The sequence below is a fragment of the Wallemia ichthyophaga genome (genome assembly GCF_000400465.1).
Source record: "Wallemia ichthyophaga EXF-994 unplaced genomic scaffold scaffold7, whole genome shotgun sequence".
In the NCBI taxonomy this organism is placed as follows: Eukaryota; Fungi; Basidiomycota; class Wallemiomycetes; order Wallemiales; family Wallemiaceae; genus Wallemia; species Wallemia ichthyophaga.
In genome coordinates, this window is record NW_008806280.1 from 271,005 (window position 1) to 292,802 (window position 21,798).

Consider the following 21,798-nt stretch of genomic DNA (forward strand, 5'->3'; position numbering starts at 1 on the left):
AAACTCAAATAATTCTCAGAGATGCTCGTCGTCACCAACAACGATATGGCCAAAGACAGATCGAATAGATTCAACGCAAAAGGCCGTCAATCTGGTTTGAATAAATTAAAAGAAGATGAAAAGATTAAGCAGCGTAAAAGAAGTAAAGTTGTGGAGGACCGTGAGAGTACAGATGCGAATACAAACGCCGATTTGATTCTTCCAAAGTCCAAGGAGCAGAAAGAACAAGATCAACTAAGAAAACTCGAGCTCAGGAAAGAGGTTTGTGCGTTTGAGAAGCTCGTACCCCTCTCACACACAATATCCAGTTGGAATCCCAGCAGGATGGAAAGGTTTCCAGCAAGAAGCGCAAGAGACTTGATGCTTACATTGTGTGTCTCTATACGCGTCATTGGCCCACGCTTATCATCCTCTCTCAGACTCGTCAACTCAAGAAGGAAGAACGCAAGGAGTTGATTGACAAACTTTCGTGAGTCTTCTGTCAACTACAGCGACGCGTAATGACTGTTACAGCAAATCACAAACTCCCACTGATGCTTCGTATCTGAAGTCATCCGCTAACCTTGGCTCGAGGCAGCAGCACTCTGCTCAAGATAAGCTCGATGTCTCAGAGCATATCCAAGTCAAATCTGCACTTAGAAATGCTGGTAGAAGAGTCCAGCATCCTGACACTAATCAAGACTCTGATTCTCTCTCTGAACACTCGAGTGCCTCGGATGATGATGATGTCAATGTTCCTATCGATAAGCCTCAGCAACCAGCAAGCACGGTATCCGCATCTCAAACGTCTACAAAAGAGCACATCAGTCCTCCACAGAAACCACCTATAGGAAATGCACTTGGAAGTGCCCTTGGAGCAAGTGGTGTTAAACCAATCGTCAGACCTAGAAAAAAGAAGGCTAAAACTGTCTCTGTGAGGGTATAATTTTATGCTCTTCCCCGCCGCTTACCAATCAAAGACTTTGACTCGTGGCTGGAAACTGTCAGCAAACTCTGGAGCAGCTGAACAATCAGAGCATGATTCGCAATCTTCGTTTGACTCTTCAGCTGAGGAATCGCAATCAGATAACGAACATTCTGCCTCGGATGGCGAAAGCTCAGAAGAGGTCCTTGACAATAACCAAAGTAATCGCGCGATGGCTTTCAAGGAATGGGCACAAAATCAAATGAATAAAGACTCTGAGCCAGCATCTGAATTTAATGCCACTCAGATACCCAGAGATTATGTGAAATCAAAAGGTCCAGGTAGAGCATTAGCTGGTAAAGTGGAATTACCTTCCAACTCAATATTCCAAGATTCCTCGGACCCTAAAATAAAGCGTACAGTTAAAATTGACAGGAGTCAAGACTTGCAAACTTCGAGAATGCTTTTACCAGTAACTGAACTCGAGCAAGAGATAGTTGAAACGGTACTGCTCAATCCAATTACAGTTATTTGTGGTGAAACTGGTTCAGGTAAAACAACACAACTTCCGCAGTTCCTTTATGAGCGTGCATTTGGATCAAAAGGCAGCTGTAAGTGTTAAATTCATATTTAATAACGCAAACTAATTTTGAGCATCCAGTGAATCCTGGTATGGTCGCAATTACACAGCCACGAAGAGTTGCTGCAGTTTCTATGGCAAATCGTGTTGGTTCAGAGTTAGGCATAGGTTCACCAAAAGTTGCATACAAAATACGATACGATGGAAATACGAGTCCTGAAACTGCTATCAAGTTCATGACAGATGGTGTTTTGCTCCGCGAGCTTGCCAATGACTTTTTGTTGACAAAGTATTCAGTTATCATTGTGGATGAAGCTCACGAGAGAAGCGTGAACACGGATATTTTAATTGGTGTTTTGTCGAGAGTAGTAGGATTGCGTAATAAGCGTTGGAAGGAGAATTCAGAGAGTATGACACCGTTGCGGTTGGTGATCATGTCTGCCACACTTCGAGTTTCTGATTTTACCGAGAACAAGTCACTGTTTCAACAACAGCCACCTGTTGTTAACGTTGCAGCACGTCAACACCCTGTCACGATACACTTTGCAAGAAGAACCTCCCCTGACTATCTCGAAGAAGCCATGGCTAAGACTATAAAGATTCACAAGAAGCTTCCTCCTGGTGGTATACTAGTCTTCCTCACGGGTCAAGGCGAGATAGATTCAATGGTCAAGAAGCTTAAACAGAGGTTTGGCAGGAAGCATCAGTCCAAAGCACAAGTCACGTTGGATAGTTCACGCTTGTCTAAGTCAAATGCTGCAACTGGCGATGTCGAGATCGAGGATGTAGATTTTGGTAAAAGTGATGACCCTGCATTAGAATTAGATGATTACGACATTGAAGATGAAGAGGAAGACCTTGGAGAAGAATCTGGGTTTGAAGAAGCAAGAGAAGATGAGAGCACCAGTGAGTATTTAGTTGTCAAAACACGTCAATCGCAACTTACACGACCAGGTCCAATGCACGTTTTGCCACTCTACTCGCTTTTGCCTTCAGAGAAGCAAATGCAAGTGTTTGAACCTCCACCAGATGGATCAAGACTAGTTGTGATTGCGACAAATGTTGCAGAAACATCGCTCACGATTCCTGGTATTAGATATGTTGTGGATTCAGGCAGAGCGAAAGAGCGTTCGTACAACGAGCAGAATGGAATGCAAAGTTTCGATGTTTCGTGGATTTCAAAAGCTTCAGCTGCTCAAAGAGCTGGTAGAGCTGGACGTACTGGACCTGGACATACATATAGGCTATACTCTTCACCAGTATTCGAAAATCATTTCGAGCAATTTGCTAAACCAGAGATCTTGCGTATGCCAATTGAAGGAGTGGTACTTCAAATGAAGAGTATGAATTTGGATGTAGTCGATAATTTCCCCTTCCCAACTCCTCCGAATGCAGTTGGTTTGAGTAAGGCGGAGAAGATGCTTACTAACCTAGGTGCATTGACAAGCACATCGTTGACACAAGCCCAGAGTAGGTTCAAGATAACGGAATTGGGTCGTAGTATGAGTCTTTTCCCTGTCACTCCAAGATTTGCCAAGATGCTGGTAACTGGATTCCAGCATGGATGTTTGCCATATATCGTAGCAATAGTTTCAGCACTCTCGGTTGGAGATCCATTCCTACACGAAGAGGCATTGAAAGCAGGTCTGAATGATGATGACAGTGAAGATGCGCGTCAGGCAGTTAGAAAGGCCTACTTCAAAACGCAACAGAAGTTTGCATCTCTAGGCAAAAACACTAGCGATCTGTTTAAAGTGTTATCTGCAGTTGGTGCGTACGAATATGCAGGTGGTGGAGAAGCATTCTGTCGAGCAAACTTCCTGCGCCCCAAGGCGATGGAAGAGATACGCAAACTGAGAGCGCAAATCAGCTATCTAATTCAAAGCACTTATCCGAGCATAGACGCGAAATTTATTCCGAAACTCGACCCCCCTTCGCAGACTCAGGTGAAGGTTATACGCCAGTTGATAACGGCGGGGTTTATTGAACAGGTTGCAATACGCAAAGACTTGGTCGAAGAGAGTGAAAACTCTGGTAAGAAGTTCCAGTCGTGCCGTGGTATTGCATATAAGGCAGTAGGAATTGAGCAGGATGTATACATACACCCATCTTCAACTATATTTACAGAAGAGCCGCCAGGATATATTACATATACAGAAATAGTGTCAACATCTCAAGCGTATATGAAGGGAATCACATCGATAGACGTGAGCTGGTTGCACAAGCTGGGCAGGAGTATGTGTAGATTCTCGAAACCAATCGATGTACCAGCGAATGCCAAGCTACAAACAAGCAATACGAAGAAGGATGTGATCGTCGAGCCGTTCTTTGGTCCAGGCAGAGGAATTAAGTTGCCTGCAGTAAAGATGGAACAGGTGAAAGATAGTCACGGACGATGGGTGTTGTGTTGAAGCAAATGTACTATGATAATTTATAACATATAGAGATATTATTATATTGGAATTCGTAATGGACGCGTTGATATCAACGTCGATGACGGAATTTGATTCAGCCTTCAATGACGCGCAAAATCAAGTGATGCATCTGGTCGACGACTACAAGAGTTTGTCAGACGTGAGTTGGTGATATGCCTTGTCGATAACTCGCTCAAGTGATTTGATAGTCTTGGGAAGCAGTGACTGGATATTTGGAGCCAGTGTCGTTAGATAGCGCGCGAGCAGGTGTGTAGGACGTATTGTGGTCGCGATAGCTCACCTGGCTATCGACAGAAAAACCTCTGCACGCTTTCGAGCACATTGCAAATGCGAAACTTGGTCGAGATCTTCTCAAACACTATTACGAGCGGATAGAAAGCAAATTTGAGATAGTGACGAATGAGATTCAGTTGGGTTTGAGTGGATTTAGTAGTGGCCAGGTGGGTTCTGCACCACAAGCAGCACACAGACTGGTAGACTATTATCTCGAGTGGAAGAAGCCGATTGAATACATAGAGTCATGGATACACGACATGGACTTGGATTTCGAAAGCGAGGGTGAGAAGTATACCAAAATATACCACGATCAGCTCTTCTCATCACTTCCGACCAATTTATCAAGCAGTCTACGTCAGCACCTATCAGATATATTCAGCTTGAAGAATGACAGGAATGACAAGAATGAAGTAAACAAGAGTATACCGTCGTTGGACATTATTGGAGCACAGTCATTGATTGAGATACTCTCTGCTGAGATTCTTTACAGTGAGATAAGGCAGGAAGTTGACAATAACAGGGGACAATGGGATACACCTATCCTAGACAACCTACGCAAATGGATAGCATTCGGTGATATATCGACTAGAATGCTCTCGGTTATACCTACCGAGTCTCAAGAAAGATGGAATGAGACTTGGTTGCAGAGGTTTGACTTTTACGCGTGCGAATACTTTGCAGAAATGAGGTATTACGAGGTCTTTGTAGGTTGAGGCAGTAATTGACATGGATGTTGCAGGAGTGAAGAGCTGTTCGATATAATCGTCGATTATCCAGACTCGTCGGCGGCTGTGGATGATATCAGAGTGAGTTATTTGCTTGGAATAGACGGAGTGGCTCAATCACCATTGCTAGATGTGTTTGGAGCGTGTACAGTACAAATCACAGCTGATAAGAAAGTTGAAGTCATTGAATGATTTGAGATTATTACACGCAGGTGCATCAACAAACTTAATTCTAACACAATATATATCAACCATCAAATCACTTTTGATCGTTGATCCATCGGGCGTGCTGCTTTCGTCAGTCGCAGAGCCGATAAGGAAGTACCTTCGAGAGAGACCAGATACGATACGATCGATAGTTGCAAATTTTGTCGACGAAGAGAGTGAATTGGTTGATGATGATATGGATCGCGATGGAGACAATCACCTTATCATGCTAGACAATGACTATGTACCGGATTGGGATGATAGTAATTGGGAGCCTGAGCCAATTGACGCAGGACCAAACTTTAAGAATGATGGGCGTAAAGATTTGATCTCTACGCTCGTGAGTATATACGACAGCAAGGAGGTATTTGTGGAAGAGTTGCAAGTCATGCTGGCACAACGATTGATGTCACTGAAAGATTACAATTTGGAGAAAGAGGTGGGTTGGTTGAGTGTGTTAGCTGGTGATATTTACATTAACACCGTCATTCTGTTTAGATACGGAATATCGAAATACTCAAGCTGAAATTTGGAGAGAATACGCTGCATTCTTGCGAAGTGATGCTGAAGGATGTCGCAGATTCTAAGCGTATAGATCAGAATATCAGATCGCAAATAGAGGTGAGGATTTGCGAGTTTGCAGGAATTTAATCTGACCAAGATAACATCACAGACATTAATCCGACCAATAATAGTCTCGCGACAGTTCTGGCCAGAAATTGAGGATTACTCGTTCAAGTTGACAGATAAAATGAAGCAGTACGTTTAGTTTATTGGAATTAAGATTATTCTAACAAGTTTACAGATTTAGAGAGAGTTATGAAGACGCGTATGCCCTATTGAAGCCAGATAAGCGATTGCATTGGATACCGCAGATAGGGAACATATCGATAACGATAGAGTTGGAAGACCGTAGACTGGAATTGGATGTGACGCCATTCCAAGCAGCGACGATAGATTTGTTCGGAAGTAATGGTGAGTGACGTGACCAATTCTTGGCATTGAGTTGAGTGAGTGGCGTAGGTGGACGAATGACAGCCTCAGACGTGGAGGAAGCGTTGGATGCGCCGAATGAGGTGATAGTGCAAGAAACGCTTAAATTTTGGGTGAAGAAAGGGGTATTGAAGGAGGAGAAGAGCAAGGATGAGGGGATGTGTAGGTATCGCGTGATGGAAGTGTATGAGGCGACGTCACCAAAGACAAAGCCAAGAACTTCATTGTAGCTGTGAATTCTTTACATTGAGGCTGTGCCAAGCACCTTCCTGAATTGGAACAATGATGTCAACTTTAATGAAAATGAATGTAGTGCTGGTGGGATTGAGCCTGATTAACGTGGCAAGTGCTAGAAATTGTTATTACGTTAGAGGTCGGTAAGTTGCATACACAGCCACACAACAAATAAGCTAAATAGCGCAGTTATCGTTGCTCTGGGTTGAGCAGAGGAGGGAGAATTGGGATTGGAGTCGCCGTCGCAGTCGCAGTCGTTGTACTGATAGGGCTGATATCATTGCTATTCTTCTGCAGGCGTAGAAAGAGGCTCAATCAGCAGGGACATGTTTACGAGCAGCAGATGTATGCGCCAAATCAGCAGAATTATCCAGTCCCACAGATGCCATACAATCAAGGCGGGTATGGATATAATCCGCCACCAGGGCCACCACCGGGAATGGACGATCACCAGCCACCGCCGTGAGTAGAGGACTAAGTGGATGTACAATTAACTAAATAATGGCTGCAGATACCCGCCACCAACACACAAAGAAGTTTAAATAATTTTAATTTATATTTTAACCCATGTTGGAATGTGATTTACATATTTGGTAAACAACGTCATTCCATCTCGGCTTAAATTCCAACAGCCAGGACAAAGGGAATGGCTGCGATTGCTAGGAGAAGGATAGAGAGGCGGGATGCGAAGAAAACAGCGCCGATAGTGATTATCATATTACTCATCGTAATCGTCGTTGTGGCGTGGTTAGTCGGGGTCGAGAGGAAGAGAAGGCGGAAGAAGAGAGAATATGAAGCGTTCGTTAAGAGCCTTCCAGTGCTAGAGCAGCCCAATGTCGCAACTGGGATTGACGTCGGTAACACACACGGCCAATCCCCTTTAGATTTTATCAACGAAAGGTACTTTGGCAGGGATAATCACTTTTCTTCTGCTCAGAGGCATTTTGACGACTTTGACGATGAAATTAGTCCTGGGGATGCTGTACAAGGGTCTACACAATCACCACCAGTACATCCACCACCTGCTCACACCAATCAACCACCAACGCCTACAAACGAACAAGCAGCTGCAGCAGTTCCGCCACCACCTTCTTATACGGATTCTAATAACAATCTAAACATCCCACCACCTTCATATAATCGATAGCCCAGCTACAGCGTTACGCCGATAAATTATATTAATCTTACATTTAATACAATTCATGCTTTCTCAATCTCTTGGATATAATTGATAGATTCATCACTCTGATTGGCTTTGAGGATTTCTAACAAAGCTTCAACGTACTTGTTGGCTGCTTCTTCCTTGGACATGCCCTCAACAGACTTGTAAGCATCCCACTTTGCACGTCCAGTGAAGTCCATTAAACCTGGGCGACTTGTCTTTACGTCGCCTTCATTTGCTGTGTTGTGTTGTGAGTATTTAGCGTACGCTTGGTTGTTCACGAACCCTGCTTAAAAAGCGCGTAAAACTGTATAAATTTAAAATCAAATGGAATATACGTTAAGTGGATTCAACACTCACTCTCAACTTCTGATCTGTTGTTGTTTGTACAGGTCCCTCCTTTGGAAGTGAATTTACGATTGAGACAGCCTGTGTTTTTATGTAAGCTAGGATTGGATAAATACAGTCTACAATTTTAATCCACCTTCTCGAATTTTGTAGTCATGATTGTTCTCGCTGAGAAACTGCTTGCGCTGCTAACGTCATCAACACACACGCCTATTTAAAATGGCCTGTCTACCTGCGATTCCCCTGCTAGGCATAGCTAGCCCTATTATTTCTAGCTGCATTGGTGCTTTAGCTTTTTGCTGCACTTCCACTGCACTCTCCGCTATGTTCAAGTGCGTGCAACCAATCAACATCTTAGCGCTGTTCAATTAAACTACATTCAGATCTTGCAACTGCAACTCCTCCGTAGCTACCAGAGTTGGCTACAGCGTGCGTTACTCGCTCCCAATCCCTCTCACTCCCTCACACCTCCGCACAGATCATTTTCACTATAAACTCTTTACTCGCGTGGCTGATGCGAACTCGATGGGCTATACACGCCCTAGAGAAACTCACTTACGACTACCTCAAAATGGACTGCCCTTCCGGTAAATGCTACGGCGTCTTAGCCGTACATAGATTCTCTTTCGCCTTATCTCTCTTTCACGCCATTCTAGCTTTATCCTTAATTGGCGTAAAGGATACGCGTACTAATAGAGCTTCGATACAAAATGGGTGCGTTTTCTTTCCTCTTGATTTGGCTAATCTGACTTATTCCGTGTTTGTTTAGTTGGTGGGGTCCAAAGTATGTTATCCGCTTTAATACAAACTACAAACCTAACTCTCGTTTCTATAGATTCCTCCTCTGGATTTCCCTCATCTTTGTCTCATTTGCAATCCCCAACGAATTTTTCATTTTCTGGTCAAACTATATCTCCTTGATTGGCGGCTCTATCTTTATCCTGGTTGGATTAGTGCTGCTCGTCGACTTTGCTCACACCTGGTCTGAAACTTGTCTCGACAGGTGGGAGGCTTCACAGTCCAACACATGGAAGTACATTCTCCTAGCTTCCACTTTAGGTATGTACATTGCCTCAATCACTTTCACAGTCCTGCTTTTAGTTTTCTTTACTGGATCGAAATGCGTACTAAACAATGTGTTCCTTTCAATCCACTCTGTCTTAGTCGTTGCTATAACCGTCCTCTGCATTTCGCCATCAGTCCAAGACGCCAACCCCAAGTCTGGCCTAGCACAGGCTTCAATGGTAGCTGCATACTGTACATACTTGACAGCATCTGCAATCATCAATAAGGATGATGAAAATGGGGAGTGTAACGCAATCTCAGGTGGTTACCTAGCTTCACACACTTCAACGATTGTTCTCGGTGCGCTATTCACCCTCCTGGCAATTGCATACTCGACAACACGTGCTGCAACCCAATCTAAAGCTCTCGTTGGCAAGAATAAAAGCAAGATTGAAATATCAGGTGGTGAATTCCATGCATTGGAAAATGACACAAATGACGCAAATGAGAATGTAATTTCAAATCAACCCAAGAGCTCCGACAACATTCGCACGCAAGCTCTTCTGGCAGCTGTTGAAGCTGGTTCATTACCTGCATCTGCATTGCAAGATGCTCAAGATGAAGCTGAAAATGAAAATGAAAATGATCACGATGAGGACGTTATCAATAGTGAAGCTAACGACGATGAAAAGTCAGGCACTAAATATAATTATAGCTGGTTCCACATCGTCTTCATTCTCGCTTCTATGTATGTCGCTATGCTGTTGACTGATTGGAATAAAATTCAATCTGGTTCTGATAACGAAAATGGCGATCAGCTTGTTAGGATTGGTCGATCACCTGCTGCAATGTGGGTCAGAATGATAAGCGCTTGGTTGTGCTACTTTATCTACATATGGAGTAGGTTTAATTGTCTCATACTTCTGACTGTCACTTCTAACATGCACACAGCACTTGTTGCGCCAGTCTTCTTCCCAGATAGATTTGAAGGACTTCATTAATTACAATATCACAATTATCGCTGTAAATTAGTATATCATTTATGTTTCTTCTTTCTCATTCGCAATCCTAAAGGTGTCTCCCAGTTGGGAAAAACACAGGCACCTTTTCCTTGTACTCTTTCCAAGCATTCAAGGTGTTTTCATCAGCTTTCGCGAACTTTTCATCACTGATTTTCTCCTGCATTGAGACACCGCTAACGTATCGAATGAGAAGATATTCGAATAGGGGACTAGCGAAAGCGACAGCGCCGAAATAAGCTGGATAGACGGAAGGTACGCTAGCCAGAGTTCTCATAGTGAGAAGCGAGACGCCAATCCAAGTTGATACTTCTGCAGCATAATTTGGGTGTCTTGAGTAAGCCCACAAACCACTTTTGATGAAAGGTTCCTTATGTTTTCCGTCGGTCTTCTCATTCCTCCAGCGCGTTTTCTGCGCATCTGCAACATGCTCCATGTAGAGAGAAGACAACATCACAGCTACGCCTGCCATCTCTACCACACCCATGGCTGGGATAGCTACGTGTGCAGGAATAGCATTAATGGCATACACAGGCCATGCTGCTGCTATATTCCACATAGCTTGCCCAGCGAATGCAACTGCAAATTTACCTGGATATGGAGTGATATTCTCGAACCTCGAGTCTGTTCCCGATTGGAATGAACGCTTGCAGAGGAATATACCCAGTCTGGCTGACCAGAAGGCTACAAATGTGGTAGCGATCAGCGATTGCGCTGAGAGGTGGAGTGGGTTGGGCAGTGCAACGGGTGGCAGGCCGAGCAATTTGGCTCTGATAGCTGGATAGCAGAGGGAGACGCCCAATGAACTAAGGAATCCTACAACTACGTCAGATGATTGCTACCGAACGCATGTGGGGTATTACCAATTGATCTAAGTAAAATGAGTGAGGCACTTGTGGAGAATCATGCACTAAACTCACCCTACTAAATCACTTCACGGCCTCGACGTTAGCATTGCCTGGGTTGCCACTCAAGTCACTCACTACAGCCTGTCCTCCTTTTTCGGAATGCAGTAGCTTGCCGCTAGTGCATTCACCGCTACCGCCGTGGCGCTCACAGCCTTCAAGCTCGTCGCAGGTAATATTTTCGACAACAAAACCATGATGTGTGTGATGTGAGATGATACGAAATTAATCTATATTTATGTCATTACATTACGTCACATCACAGATCCTTGTTGACGCGCTTTTCTTCTAAATATTTTAGGTAGCGCTGCACATCTGTCCCTGTACCTCTTTTGTCCGGATCTACCGGCGCGAATTTGAGCGATGAGTGTGGTGTAAATTTCGCGAGTTTGAAAGGATGTGCTTCCGTTGAGAGTACATAATCATCGAGTGAGATTTCCTTTGGATCTGAGAATATCAGGTAGTAGTATTTCAGTGTCTCGGCTAGTACGAATGACTCCATATTATCCACTTTGTGTACGCGATCTGAGTCCACATCTTCGATGGCAGAAAACCCATACTTGGAATATGTGTGTCTCGTCCACGACGTAAACAACCTCCAGGCTCTCTCTCTCCATATGTCCTCCCCTGTCAATCTGTACATGACAAAAATGCTCTCAATGATCTCGGGCCTGCCAAGGTGTACGCTCGACATAGATATGTATCTGTAGGGTCGAGGCCACGTAGGTGGGATTGTTCTAACTACTTTCGTCACCTCTCTCTCACTCAGATCAAATATTGCTGATTCTGGTGCAAGTCCTGTTATCGTACTGTTGGCCATTTCGAAGCAGCTTTTTGTTAGTTTGCTTGCCAGACTCATGTCTTGCGGTCTGTTTAGTATTTTAGATCCCAATGCAACCATTCCGCCAGAGAAGCATGACAGGTGCTCCCATTTAGGCAAAATCTCATCATCATCGTCGTGTTTTCCGATAGAGAGCGAGGTCAGCTCACCTGATATTGTTAAATCTGCGAACCTTTCTATGTTTGACGGTATCTCGATTATCAACTTATCATTTATCGAGTCTAAAGCTTTGATGTATTGTTTTCCGTACCGAGACAACTGTGCATTGATCAACCTATACATCTTTATGAGGTATTCATAGTAGCTGTCACTCAAACCACCCAACGTGAACACGCCAGATCTTGGTGTCTGCGTTATCTCCTCATCCAATCTGACGTGTGTTGGCAATAATCCTGAAATCGTTGACCTCAAACTGAATAGTACATCTTGCGCTTTATTTGCAACATTCAAATACTTGTGATTACCTGTTATCATTGATAATTTTGCAAATTCGAGTATCATACTGCCAGATTCCGCTAAGATAGTGTAGTCTTCTTCACGAGATGGTTGGTTGGGATTTAGTACGCTCAACGGCATAGCAGAGGTTGTGTTGTATGCAATAACTAGGATATCCGCCAGCTCTATTGCGCGTGAAAGCATCAATCCATCACCACTTAAATCATAAGCGGACACTAAGCCACCAAGGTACCTAATATTAGTTTCAAATGTATGCAGTTCACCTATTGGGTTGTGCGAGTAGTTGAAATCGATCTGATTAACATCTAGAGTCTCTCGTTAGACTGTTGACAAAGACTATAAACATTAAAATGAACACTCACGCTGTCTAGCCTCCTCATACTCATCTAGCAGACCCATTATAAGTAGCGTGTCCAAATTATCCACAATGGTAGCTCCCCATCCGTTAAAAGGTGACTTCCTGAATTTACTCGAATGGCTAGTGAAAGGTCTGCCTGATATTGGGTGTATCTCATCGAAGCCGTACGCATTGGCTTTATAACCATTCCAAGCATGTAAGAAGGCATTTTTTACCACGTTTTGTCGATAAATTGTTTCATCATTGTTGGTATCACGACTAAATTTAGTCTGTACTTTTGGTATCGTCATATAGAATAAAGAGCTCAAGTCGGCAGTTGCTTTTGCGTTATCGTAGAATACATCAGCTACCACGCCGAATGGCTTTGAGGGTGCTGGTTTCCAGTCTTTCGGCGTAGGATACTGCTTGGATGGATTTAGCGCCTTAATATTTGTGTTTGGTGGTGTTTCGAGTTGAGTAATAGCAGTTGGAGGATTTCTTGCTCTGAATATCATCCACCTCGGATCAAGTTCCTCTATTGAGAGCTTGTCATAAGAAATGCGTTGATCAACGGGAATAGTAGCCGTCCTCTTACTCCGCTTGAAGGTGACAAAATAGCCAAAGAACACGGCTAGTATAAGAATTGCAGCCAGAAACTGCAACACCCTCATTCGCGCTTTGCTTCTAGTCATTTTAGTCACCCTTGTCATCCTCGTCATACCCATGATGACGTTTGTCTGGAAAGAAGAATAAAATAAGATTATTTACACTTTACATTTGGTAACCGAGTTGCACGTTTAATTCTCACGCTTAATTTTGTACGCGTCCTCTGAAGTTGGTAATGTGCTTGAAACCTCTTTGATCAACTTTGCGTAGATTTCGTCAGAATCGACGTGATTAAAGTGCTGTAGTGGGCCTGTTAGCTGAAAGTACCTATCACATACCTATCACACTCACCTTCAACTCATGCTTCTTGTTTTCAGCCGCTTCATCCTTACGCTTAGCACGTTGATCATTTTCAATCGCTGATTTAGCCTTGCCAGCTTTATCGTAGTTGCCACTACGTATGCCATCTGCAACGTCTTTCCACACTAATCTAGATTCAGGAATTTGTTGCTCTTCAAGTGGCTTAACAGTAACTTCTTCCTTTGGAATTTGAGCATCAATGTTCAAATCACCCTTTGTGTCTTTGGTAGTGCCAGTCCATTGACCTTCAAGGTTTGCAATTGATGTTGAGTCCTTTGTGAGGGAGGCTTTGTAAGAATGGGCTTTACCAGATAGCCAGCCTTTACCCTTATAATCTATGGTTACACAAGTACCATTAGATCCAACGATATAACTGAGTTCTGTTAGTTCAATGTAAGGCTTCCCGTATAAGATACCATCAATTTTCAGTCTTGGTAATGTGATCAAGTAATCTTCGACTGAGCCATCTTCAAGCTTAACAGACAAGACTGAGTGACCAACTTGCTTAACTATGATTGAAGGTGCGCTGAATGATGTCTTTTGGCCTGAGTGTCCTTCTAATGAGACCCCTGCTTTTTCATTGTTAATGTAGAAAGCAGTAATTGGAGGATGGTCTTTGGTGGTAGTGTTAGAATCCGTTGAATGTTCTTATAAAACTCACGCGAAACTTGCTCAACAGTCAAATCAGTCTTGCCCCGTCCATTGGTATCTGGCCAAGAACCGTAAAAGGTCTCACCAAGAATTGGGTTTAGAGGTTTCTTCTCGGAGCCCATTTTCTCGTTCCTGGTAGCGTATTGACATTTGAGTGTGAGGATAAACCAGCGTAACACAAGTTTAGCACGCTCTTCAGGGGTTTTACCTGAGGAAATAGCGGCAAATTCACTGTAAGGTTAGTATTAGGGCGTGCATATACGCGACAATAGCTCAAATTACTCAGGATGCTCACACCAGTATGCTAATTAGTGCTACGTCAGTGATTGTGGAGATACCGAGGTGAGGAAACACACCAGGGAACTCAGTGAGTGATGTAGGCGAGAGAATGAAACTAATTACGCGTTAGAAAGGTATAAGCCACCAAATAAGGCTCACGATGGGGCAGTTAGGCTAGAGAGGTCACCTGACCAGGATGCTAATCCCTTTACGAAGCTGGACCAGCTGGATTGCTGTGAGCCACGTGAGATAGGAATAATATAAATCATGAGCAATTCCCACTTGATGCGCAGGTACTTGAGATTCCGCCGAAGACATAGTGATCGTTGTAAATGTAAACGCCCCAAAGATCCCAGGCTGATCAACGCAATCATCATCAAACTATTGAAAATATAAAGTTAAAATGAATAGACCAATGACACTATCAGAGAATGATTTTGATAGTGAATTACCCCCTCTGGGTTCTACGCGCTGTTATTGGGTCCTGTTGGATCGCAGCTTCAACTTTGTATATCTCGATCCTGTGCTGTCTTCGCATGTCAGTGGCTTATAATATGTGTAGGCCCATCTCACTCTAACCCGCAGATGAAATCGCAATCAAATTCCCTCATCGGAACCAGTTTCTATGACTATTTACATCCAGCTGAATCAAACGAAGCAAAGCAAGATATTCAGTCAATAGTTCAGTCCGAGAATATCCACGGCTCTATTATTAGAGTTAGATTTGTGCGCCTTCCTTTCATACGCGTTCATTTGGGCAGTAAAAGTCCGGTTCCATACCACGTTTCTCAAATGTGCGCAGACAAATCTGATAGCACTTATATCCCCTTAGACTTGGTCATTAGCTCGATCCACGATGGTCTTTACCTCTGCTTCTTTCACGCCGTTTTAGATAAGAATCCTCATTTCAACAACAACGCCGACTCTATTTGGACTAACTGGTGTCATACGCCTATATTCACTGAAAGGCACACTCAAATTCTCGAGCAATCCCTTCTCAATTGGTCCCGATATCAGCCACCTACGCCTCAAAAGTTTACTATTCCGACGCGTATCTTCCAACTAATCCGACAATCTTCAAACGAGAATACCAATATCGGCCTCAATCACGTCATCTACTCGTGGCCACCATCAGACGGCAGCACCGGTGAGGGTCCTTACAATCCTTCGTCATTCGCATCACTTATGAGCGAGATATCAATCAATCAAAGCGCAGCTAGTCAGTTGACTGGTGCTGCCACAAGCTGTTCGCGGAGATTCAAAGCTAGACATCAAGCAAAGTGCAACGAAAATTACTACACTGTAGAGTCAATGTTTATTCCGTACGGTGCTATCATTTTTGCATGTTTCAAGATCGAGTTCGAATACCCAGTCGCAGCTACAAAAAGAACAGCAATATCACCGAGTGAAAATTCTCATCAAACTACCACATTGTTCGATAGTACTTCATACGATCAATCTTTATACCTGCATCCCCAGCCATTCTATCAACAAGCAGCCGCACCTGGGCCTCAATTCAGTTTGGTAAACGATTGGACTGGTTATTCTGCATCACCATCCACATCTGAAGCTCCAATCAAAGATGAAATCGCTCAACAACAATTGCCATCACCGGTTGCACCAATTAAAGATGAGTTCAGCCAATCACATCAGCTACCTCCACCGCCACCTCCACCAGCAGCAATCCCGGTAAAAGCACCGCTCAATCTTCCGGAAGCAAACACATCTGGTAGCAGCAACATCAGCAACAAGAGTAACAATAACTACAACCACAACTACAACCAAGTCAAGCCAAATACGGACAAAGTAGGTTGCACGAGTTGCGGGAAGGAGAAAAGTCCAGAGTGGCGCAGAGGTCCATCAGGAAAGAAAGACCTCTGCAATGCTTGTGGTTTGAGATATGCTCGTGCAATAAGTAAATCAGAGACTAGTGGTGCTACTCTCAGTGGTAGGCGTAAAAAAAGTGATAGCAAAAATAACACAAAGAAAAATAAAAAAGCTTCACTGTCGCCAAATCCTTCAAGTAGCAATCTTACGGGAAATGCCCCACTTAACTTAACTAAATCAACACACTCATCTCCAAATCTCAATGTAGATGCACCTACACTTGAAAAGCCAATGTTCTTAGCACCAAAAGATAATGATATACCATTCAACTTTAATGGATTCATTCCAAAATCACCCCAACAATCTTCAAATCTTGATTCATACGATAGTAGTCATTCATATCCAAAGCTTTACAACCAAGAAATAAATGATCAGTACCAGATGTCCCCCCAATTACCACTTCAATTACCCCCTCAGCAGCGGAATCTTGCATACATTAACCCAACACTATATAGCAATGATAATAGCAACGCAAATCAATTTCAATTCAATAACGCCTCAACTAATGCTAATCAGACACCTTCTTTTTTACCGTGAAGTTTTTATTTGTAATTATAATTTTCACTCTTACTTGAAGCATAATCGAAAGATGCAAAAAACGATTTATTACAAAGTAGAACAGACATTATAGTATAATTATTTACCTGTATAAGATTAAAGGGATTATTTTGCTTCACCAATACCACCACTGCCTTCTTCATCCGAATTATCATCCTTTCTATAGTGTTTTGGTTGATGATTCTTATTTTGTTCGCCAAACACCTCAACAACAGCACTGAATGATCTAGTCCGTGCTCGCTTTGAAGTGTCAAGTGTATCTTCTGAATGCACACTATACATTTCATTATTCTGTGATGACTGTAATGTGTCGTTATTGGTGATGAAAGAGCTGTTTGGTAGAGATGGAGGAACAATTGGCGTGGTGGCTCTAACGTCTTGATTTAGGGATTGACGAGGTGTCTTTTCTTCGTAATGATTGTCATCGCTTTCACTCTCACTATCATCATCCACAACTCTTTGAAGGTAGTTGCCGTGAGTTTCGTCGCTGCTGTTGCTGTCCTCAAAGGCTGTAGTAGGTCTCCAGGCAGACATGATGTAATCATCATCCTGCTCACGCATTGGTGATATAGCCGTGTTAAACGACATACTATAATCGCTTGATCCTCCTTTGAAGCTCTTCCTTCTATTTCTTCTAGGCGCCTCAATGTCTGACTGTCTATCTAGTATTCCTTGTCTTGATGTAGTGCGTGAAACTGCACTGTTAGTGCCTTCCTGAGGGTTCTTGCCTTTGCTGCCGATTGAGGATATCGCACCCATTAATCCAGACTCATTTGTAGGCGCGTCTTCTATGAATGGCAAACCAGCAAATAGTCTCAGCAGGCCCTCTAGGATCTTTGTCAAGACTATGATCAAAGCGACAGCGAAAACTATGCCTTGTATCACGAATATGACGTAAGTCACCCATCCCGCTGCAACGTAGTTGATGTTCACCTAGGCTATGGTTAGTATGAATAAAAAATACGACAACAAACTACCCACAGCTGGACACAGAACAATAAGCAAAGCACTCGTAATCACTCTGGCAACTGAATTGAGGAAAGTGAGCAGTCCCATCTGGGCGCCGTAGCCCCAGGGTGACCATATGGTTATCATCAGCAAGCCAGCCAGTTCAACTAAAAGTAAAACTACAGATTGAGCAGTACCTGAGACTTGAACAGCGCCGATAATGATACCCTCAATGAGATTCTGCATAAAAAAGAAACCCCAGAATAAATGACTACCAGGTCTAAAGACATTGTAAAGCGGACCTAGAGCGAGAATTGTTCTTGTTGCATCGTATAGTTTTACTGTTGGAGTCCTGCTCACTCTAATAAGGATATAAATTGGGAAAGCCAAACCGATGAAGACGAGAGAAAGAACAGCAAATGCAATACTGACTTTGGTAGCGCCATCGTTGCTTAATGACAGCTGGTATACCGACAAGATGGTGATAGGGAAGTGGAAGAGTAGAAGCAACCTGAGTAAATTGCCTTGTAACAATTTCCAGTGAAACCCACCACTTGCACCACCCAACCTCATCTCCCAAATAGCACGACGGAAACCAGAGCGGGCATTGTTGTGATTGTTGGAAGTAGTTGTTTGGAATCTTTTGAAAGCGGATGAGTCGTTAGTTTGCGGGAGTGTCAGTTCCTGAACAGACTTTTGTCTGTCGTCTACACTGCCATCGGAACCATTGTTAGATATAGAAAGTCTCTTGACCAGACTGCGATCTTCACGACCTTTATTTGCGTGTCTTCTCCATATAATGATACCCAGGGAATCCAAAGTCCATAACAAGAGACTTGCAGCAATCAATACAGCAGCAATTGCCAAAGCTAAAGCGATACAGCAACCGTACAAGTCATCTTTATGTAGACCGATAACTTGAGATAAACTATCCAAACCTGCAGCATGGCTGACGTTTCCATCATCGAGTAGGTTGTTTGGACTATCTCTATTCAAATATAACGGAGAAGTGTTATTCTCGAATAGTAAGGTATCGAATGGAGACGGTATGGACAATGGTTGGGTTGATAGTGGATCGACATGATCTGAAGTTGTCAACGAGATGTTATATAACAGCGAAGACCACACAACTTGGTTAAAGAATGGGTAGGAGAAAGAGGGCCAATTTACAGCCACCATACCCAAAGCAGCGCACCATTGAGTGTGCAGAATGATATTGCCGACTGAAGGAGTAACGAATCGCAGTAAACCAGGGGTATTGCTAAACATCTGACCGGAAATGCCACCAACAAGACTAGTTTCAAGTCTCTGTCTGCTGGCCCAAGTTCTGACAAATTTTGTGGTCTTGGCTTTGCGATACGCAGCACCGATACTTGCAATAGACTGTACGACAAGGAAAGAGATGCAAGTAGAGACGGTGATCCAAAAGATGAGCTTGTAGAACCAGCCATTGGGGTAGTAGGGGGTGAGAGGAACATCGATACAAGCCATTTCGCGCGCGGGATCGGATGCATCAAGGAGGCGGAGAGTGTTTACGAGGGTAGTGAGAGCGTACGGGTGAGATGCAAAAGCTGCGGGTTCAGGGAGTGGAGTGTGTACACCGATAGCAACTTGACCTTGCGGAGCGGGACAAGCGGGGTGGTTTGAAGTAGAATTGGAGCCGAGGACGTGGTCGCAGAGGCTGACTGGGTTATCGTATAGCTCAAAAGAGAGAGCACGGGAGTGAACTAGTAAAGTAGCTAATCTGTCCGTTGAGCTATTCCGCTCGCTGAGAGTGTCTTGCATATCACCAATCAGCACAGTTCTAAGTATATTTTGGCCAATTTGAATATTATCCGTGGCAGATTCCGCTTTATCTAGCTGAGTGTACACGCTGGTTATATTGATTCTGTTATCATCTGGAGCAGTTTGGTATCCAGACTGGCAACTCGAGAACGGCGCCAACTGAGGCTGCGCTAGAGTAAAAGTATACGTGGATATTGATATTGATATTAGAATTCTTTTTAAATTCATTTTTGGTATCTTTACATTTAATCTTGACCGTTAGAAATCAAGGTGCATTCCTCGTGAATGTCGAGAGATGCGAGCGCAGTTTGAAAGATGCAGAGAGGTTATTTGGTTTTTGTGGGAGCTGATGATCAGGCGCTCTCAACGATGTTGCTCTTCTTCCTTGCAAATATTGCCCTGTGTTTTGCACAGCGAACAGGCACAGCGAGCATGCTCTACTGCGACGTACCCAATAAAATTGTTTTGGTTGTTGAGAAAATATTCAAATCTCTCAGCGCGTGACAGTTGCTCCTTGGACACAAACGTCAATGGCACAGCTGCTAGATCTCAACTCGATTAGATCAGTTCTGGTTAGATTGGAGGACACTATAATATTCAGCTTGATAGAGAGGGCGCAGTTCAGCTGCAATGCTCGCACTTATCAGCCATGCGCGTTTTCCAACGAGTTACCAGGCTGGCAGGGCAGCTGGCTTGATTGGATTCTTCTCGGTACCGAGGAGTTTCAAGGTGGGCGTTTTTTGTGTTAAATTCAGCTTTTCTGACAGTTCACAGCGAAAGCCAGACGCTACCAAAGCCCAGACGAATACCCATTCAGTAATCCATCCGACTTGCCTGATCCGGTACTTCCCCCGCTCGAATATGAGCCAGTGCTGCACGAGCCAGCGGTAACCAACGTAAATGACAAAATAATGCAATTTTATACCCAAGAAATAGTACCGTCAATCACCAAACCGGGCGATGATCTTAACTACGGCTCAACCGCTACGAGGGACGTGGAGACGCTGCAGGCTGTATCGAGGAGGGTACACTATGGAATGTTCGTATCTGAGAGCAAGTACAGAGCGGACGTGGATACGTTCAACACGGCGATCAAGGCGAATGATGTTAAGACACTGGAATCACTCATCACAAAACCCCAAGTTGAAGCAGCTCTGCTTAAACGGTTGGAAAGGAAGGCGAGGCATTACGGACAAGACGAGAGCCAAGGAGGGAGCATGCATGATATGAAGGTAGATCCGGAAGTGGTCGTGAGAATGTACAAAGACCATGTCATTCCACTAACCAAGGTAGTCGAAGTGAGTAGAGACCTCTTTAACGTTCAATCTGACGCGTTTTACAGGTCGAGTATCTTCTGAAGCGCATTTGAAGACGATTTGATTGTAAATGAAATTTATACTTAATTCGGTATTCTTGACTTGACAACTTGACCTAAGTCAGTCATGAGCGTGATTGGTAGAATTACACATACATTCCCATTAAGAGCACAAGTTCAGGCCAGATTTGTTAGCCGATCAGCTCCAGTATTTTGTAGGCTTGGAAATCGTCGTTAATGGCCGCGCTTACACCGATCCAGCGACCAAGACACAGGACGCAGAGAAAGAGAAGGCGAGAAAGCAGCTGGAGAAGGAAAAGGAAAAGGCTAAGAAGGCTAAGGATGCTGTAAAGACGAAGCTTAGCCCACCAAAGCAAGCGCCAACCGCATGGCAGCTATTCTTCATTGAGGAGTTAGATAAGGCGAGACAACAAGGTAAAATAGAGATTGGCGTTATTAGCCACTCAGCTTCTGAGCTCTACAAGAAACTGACAGATGCCGAGAAAATGCCCTACGTTGAACATTCCAAGGAACTTCGTGCAAAGCAGGCAAAGGAGTTCGCTGAGTATATTAAGTCGCTCCCATACGATGTTCTCAAGAAGGAGAACTCTTTACGCACCAAGCTTCGTAAGCAGGGCAAGAAGGGCGTTCAGAAGATCAGGGACCCAAATGCGCCAAAGAGACCTCTTACAGCGTACTTTGCGTATTTGAAGGATTTGAGGGATAAAGAGGATTTCAGGCAAAGCATTTTCGGCAATGATGCCACTGGCTGGCTCCAGTCTTCCATTATCGACCAGTCAAGAGCTGCGTCAGACAAGTGGAAAGCGCTTTCAGAGGACGTCAAGCAGACATACAAGGACAAAGCTACAGAGGCTAAGAAGAAGTACGAAGATGCTAAAATTGAATATCAAAACTCCTTCTTGTAATCCATCATGAACTTGCTTGAGTCTTCGCAGACTCAGAAATCGCGATGGCGGTCGCA

At 43.8% G+C, this 21,798-nt stretch overlaps 11 protein-coding genes across 11 annotated transcripts; 6 read left to right on the forward strand and 5 right to left on the reverse strand.

Moving 5' to 3' along the window:
* Positions 1-21: 21 nt before the first annotated feature.
* Positions 22-3,895, forward strand: J056_004233 (putative ATP-dependent RNA helicase DHR1; the record flags this gene model as incomplete). Its single annotated transcript, XM_009269434.1, has 7 exons — positions 22-261; positions 309-371; positions 420-469; positions 514-913; positions 960-1,515; positions 1,566-2,390; positions 2,439-3,895. The coding sequence occupies 7 exons, from the start codon at positions 22-24 to the stop codon at positions 3,893-3,895; spliced, it is 3,591 nt and encodes a 1,196-aa protein (XP_009267709.1).
* An 82-nt stretch (positions 3,896-3,977) lies between these two features.
* J056_004234 (Anaphase-promoting complex subunit 2) lies at positions 3,978-7,501 on the forward strand (the record flags this gene model as incomplete). Its single annotated transcript, XM_009269435.1, has 11 exons — positions 3,978-4,058; positions 4,108-4,165; positions 4,214-4,883; positions 4,935-5,001; positions 5,051-5,566; positions 5,626-5,748; positions 5,801-5,886; positions 5,933-6,102; positions 6,151-6,280; positions 6,652-6,816; positions 6,991-7,501. The coding sequence occupies 11 exons, from the start codon at positions 3,978-3,980 to the stop codon at positions 7,499-7,501; spliced, it is 2,577 nt and encodes an 858-aa protein (XP_009267710.1).
* A 53-nt stretch (positions 7,502-7,554) lies between these two features.
* Positions 7,555-8,021, reverse strand: J056_004235 (Acyl-CoA-binding protein-like protein 3; the record flags this gene model as incomplete). Its single annotated transcript, XM_009269436.1, has 4 exons — positions 7,555-7,754; positions 7,802-7,823; positions 7,877-7,945; positions 8,001-8,021. The coding sequence occupies 4 exons, from the start codon at positions 8,019-8,021 to the stop codon at positions 7,555-7,557; spliced, it is 312 nt and encodes a 103-aa protein (XP_009267711.1).
* A 62-nt stretch (positions 8,022-8,083) lies between these two features.
* Positions 8,084-9,870, forward strand: J056_004236 (Membrane protein TMS1; the record flags this gene model as incomplete). Its single annotated transcript, XM_009269437.1, has 6 exons — positions 8,084-8,090; positions 8,274-8,293; positions 8,343-8,578; positions 8,634-8,648; positions 8,700-9,769; positions 9,821-9,870. 6 exons carry the CDS (start codon positions 8,084-8,086, stop codon positions 9,868-9,870), a joined length of 1,398 nt encoding a protein of 465 aa, XP_009267712.1.
* Positions 9,871-9,937: 67 nt separating this feature from the next.
* Positions 9,938-10,990, reverse strand: J056_004237 (uncharacterized protein; the record flags this gene model as incomplete). The annotated part of the gene is made up of 4 exons (XM_009269438.1): positions 9,938-10,704; positions 10,752-10,759; positions 10,809-10,820; positions 10,872-10,990. The coding sequence occupies 4 exons, from the start codon at positions 10,988-10,990 to the stop codon at positions 9,938-9,940; spliced, it is 906 nt and encodes a 301-aa protein (XP_009267713.1).
* Positions 10,991-11,052: 62 nt separating this feature from the next.
* Positions 11,053-13,119, reverse strand: J056_004238 (Mannosyl-oligosaccharide alpha-1,2-mannosidase 1B; the record flags this gene model as incomplete). The annotated part of the gene is made up of 2 exons (XM_009269439.1): positions 11,053-12,395; positions 12,453-13,119. 2 exons carry the CDS (start codon positions 13,117-13,119, stop codon positions 11,053-11,055), a joined length of 2,010 nt encoding a protein of 669 aa, XP_009267714.1.
* Positions 13,120-13,224: 105 nt separating this feature from the next.
* On the reverse strand, positions 13,225-14,641 carry J056_004239 (Protein KES1; the record flags this gene model as incomplete). The annotated part of the gene is made up of 7 exons (XM_009269440.1): positions 13,225-13,332; positions 13,385-14,007; positions 14,055-14,275; positions 14,327-14,348; positions 14,401-14,438; positions 14,483-14,556; positions 14,606-14,641. The coding sequence occupies 7 exons, from the start codon at positions 14,639-14,641 to the stop codon at positions 13,225-13,227; spliced, it is 1,122 nt and encodes a 373-aa protein (XP_009267715.1).
* A 97-nt stretch (positions 14,642-14,738) lies between these two features.
* J056_004240 (GATA zinc finger domain-containing protein 14) lies at positions 14,739-16,747 on the forward strand (the record flags this gene model as incomplete). The annotated part of the gene is made up of 2 exons (XM_009269441.1): positions 14,739-14,861; positions 14,909-16,747. 2 exons carry the CDS (start codon positions 14,739-14,741, stop codon positions 16,745-16,747), a joined length of 1,962 nt encoding a protein of 653 aa, XP_009267716.1.
* A 126-nt stretch (positions 16,748-16,873) lies between these two features.
* J056_004241 (uncharacterized protein) lies at positions 16,874-19,729 on the reverse strand (the record flags this gene model as incomplete). Its single annotated transcript, XM_009269442.1, has 2 exons — positions 16,874-17,701; positions 17,750-19,729. 2 exons carry the CDS (start codon positions 19,727-19,729, stop codon positions 16,874-16,876), a joined length of 2,808 nt encoding a protein of 935 aa, XP_009267717.1.
* Positions 19,730-20,031: 302 nt separating this feature from the next.
* On the forward strand, positions 20,032-20,870 carry J056_004242 (uncharacterized protein; the record flags this gene model as incomplete). Its single annotated transcript, XM_009269443.1, has 3 exons — positions 20,032-20,230; positions 20,276-20,799; positions 20,844-20,870. 3 exons carry the CDS (start codon positions 20,032-20,034, stop codon positions 20,868-20,870), a joined length of 750 nt encoding a protein of 249 aa, XP_009267718.1.
* Positions 20,871-20,943: 73 nt separating this feature from the next.
* J056_004243 (Mismatch-binding protein cmb1) lies at positions 20,944-21,742 on the forward strand (the record flags this gene model as incomplete). Its single annotated transcript, XM_009269444.1, has 2 exons — positions 20,944-21,031; positions 21,078-21,742. 2 exons carry the CDS (start codon positions 20,944-20,946, stop codon positions 21,740-21,742), a joined length of 753 nt encoding a protein of 250 aa, XP_009267719.1.
* Between the last annotated feature and the right edge of the window lie 56 nt (positions 21,743-21,798).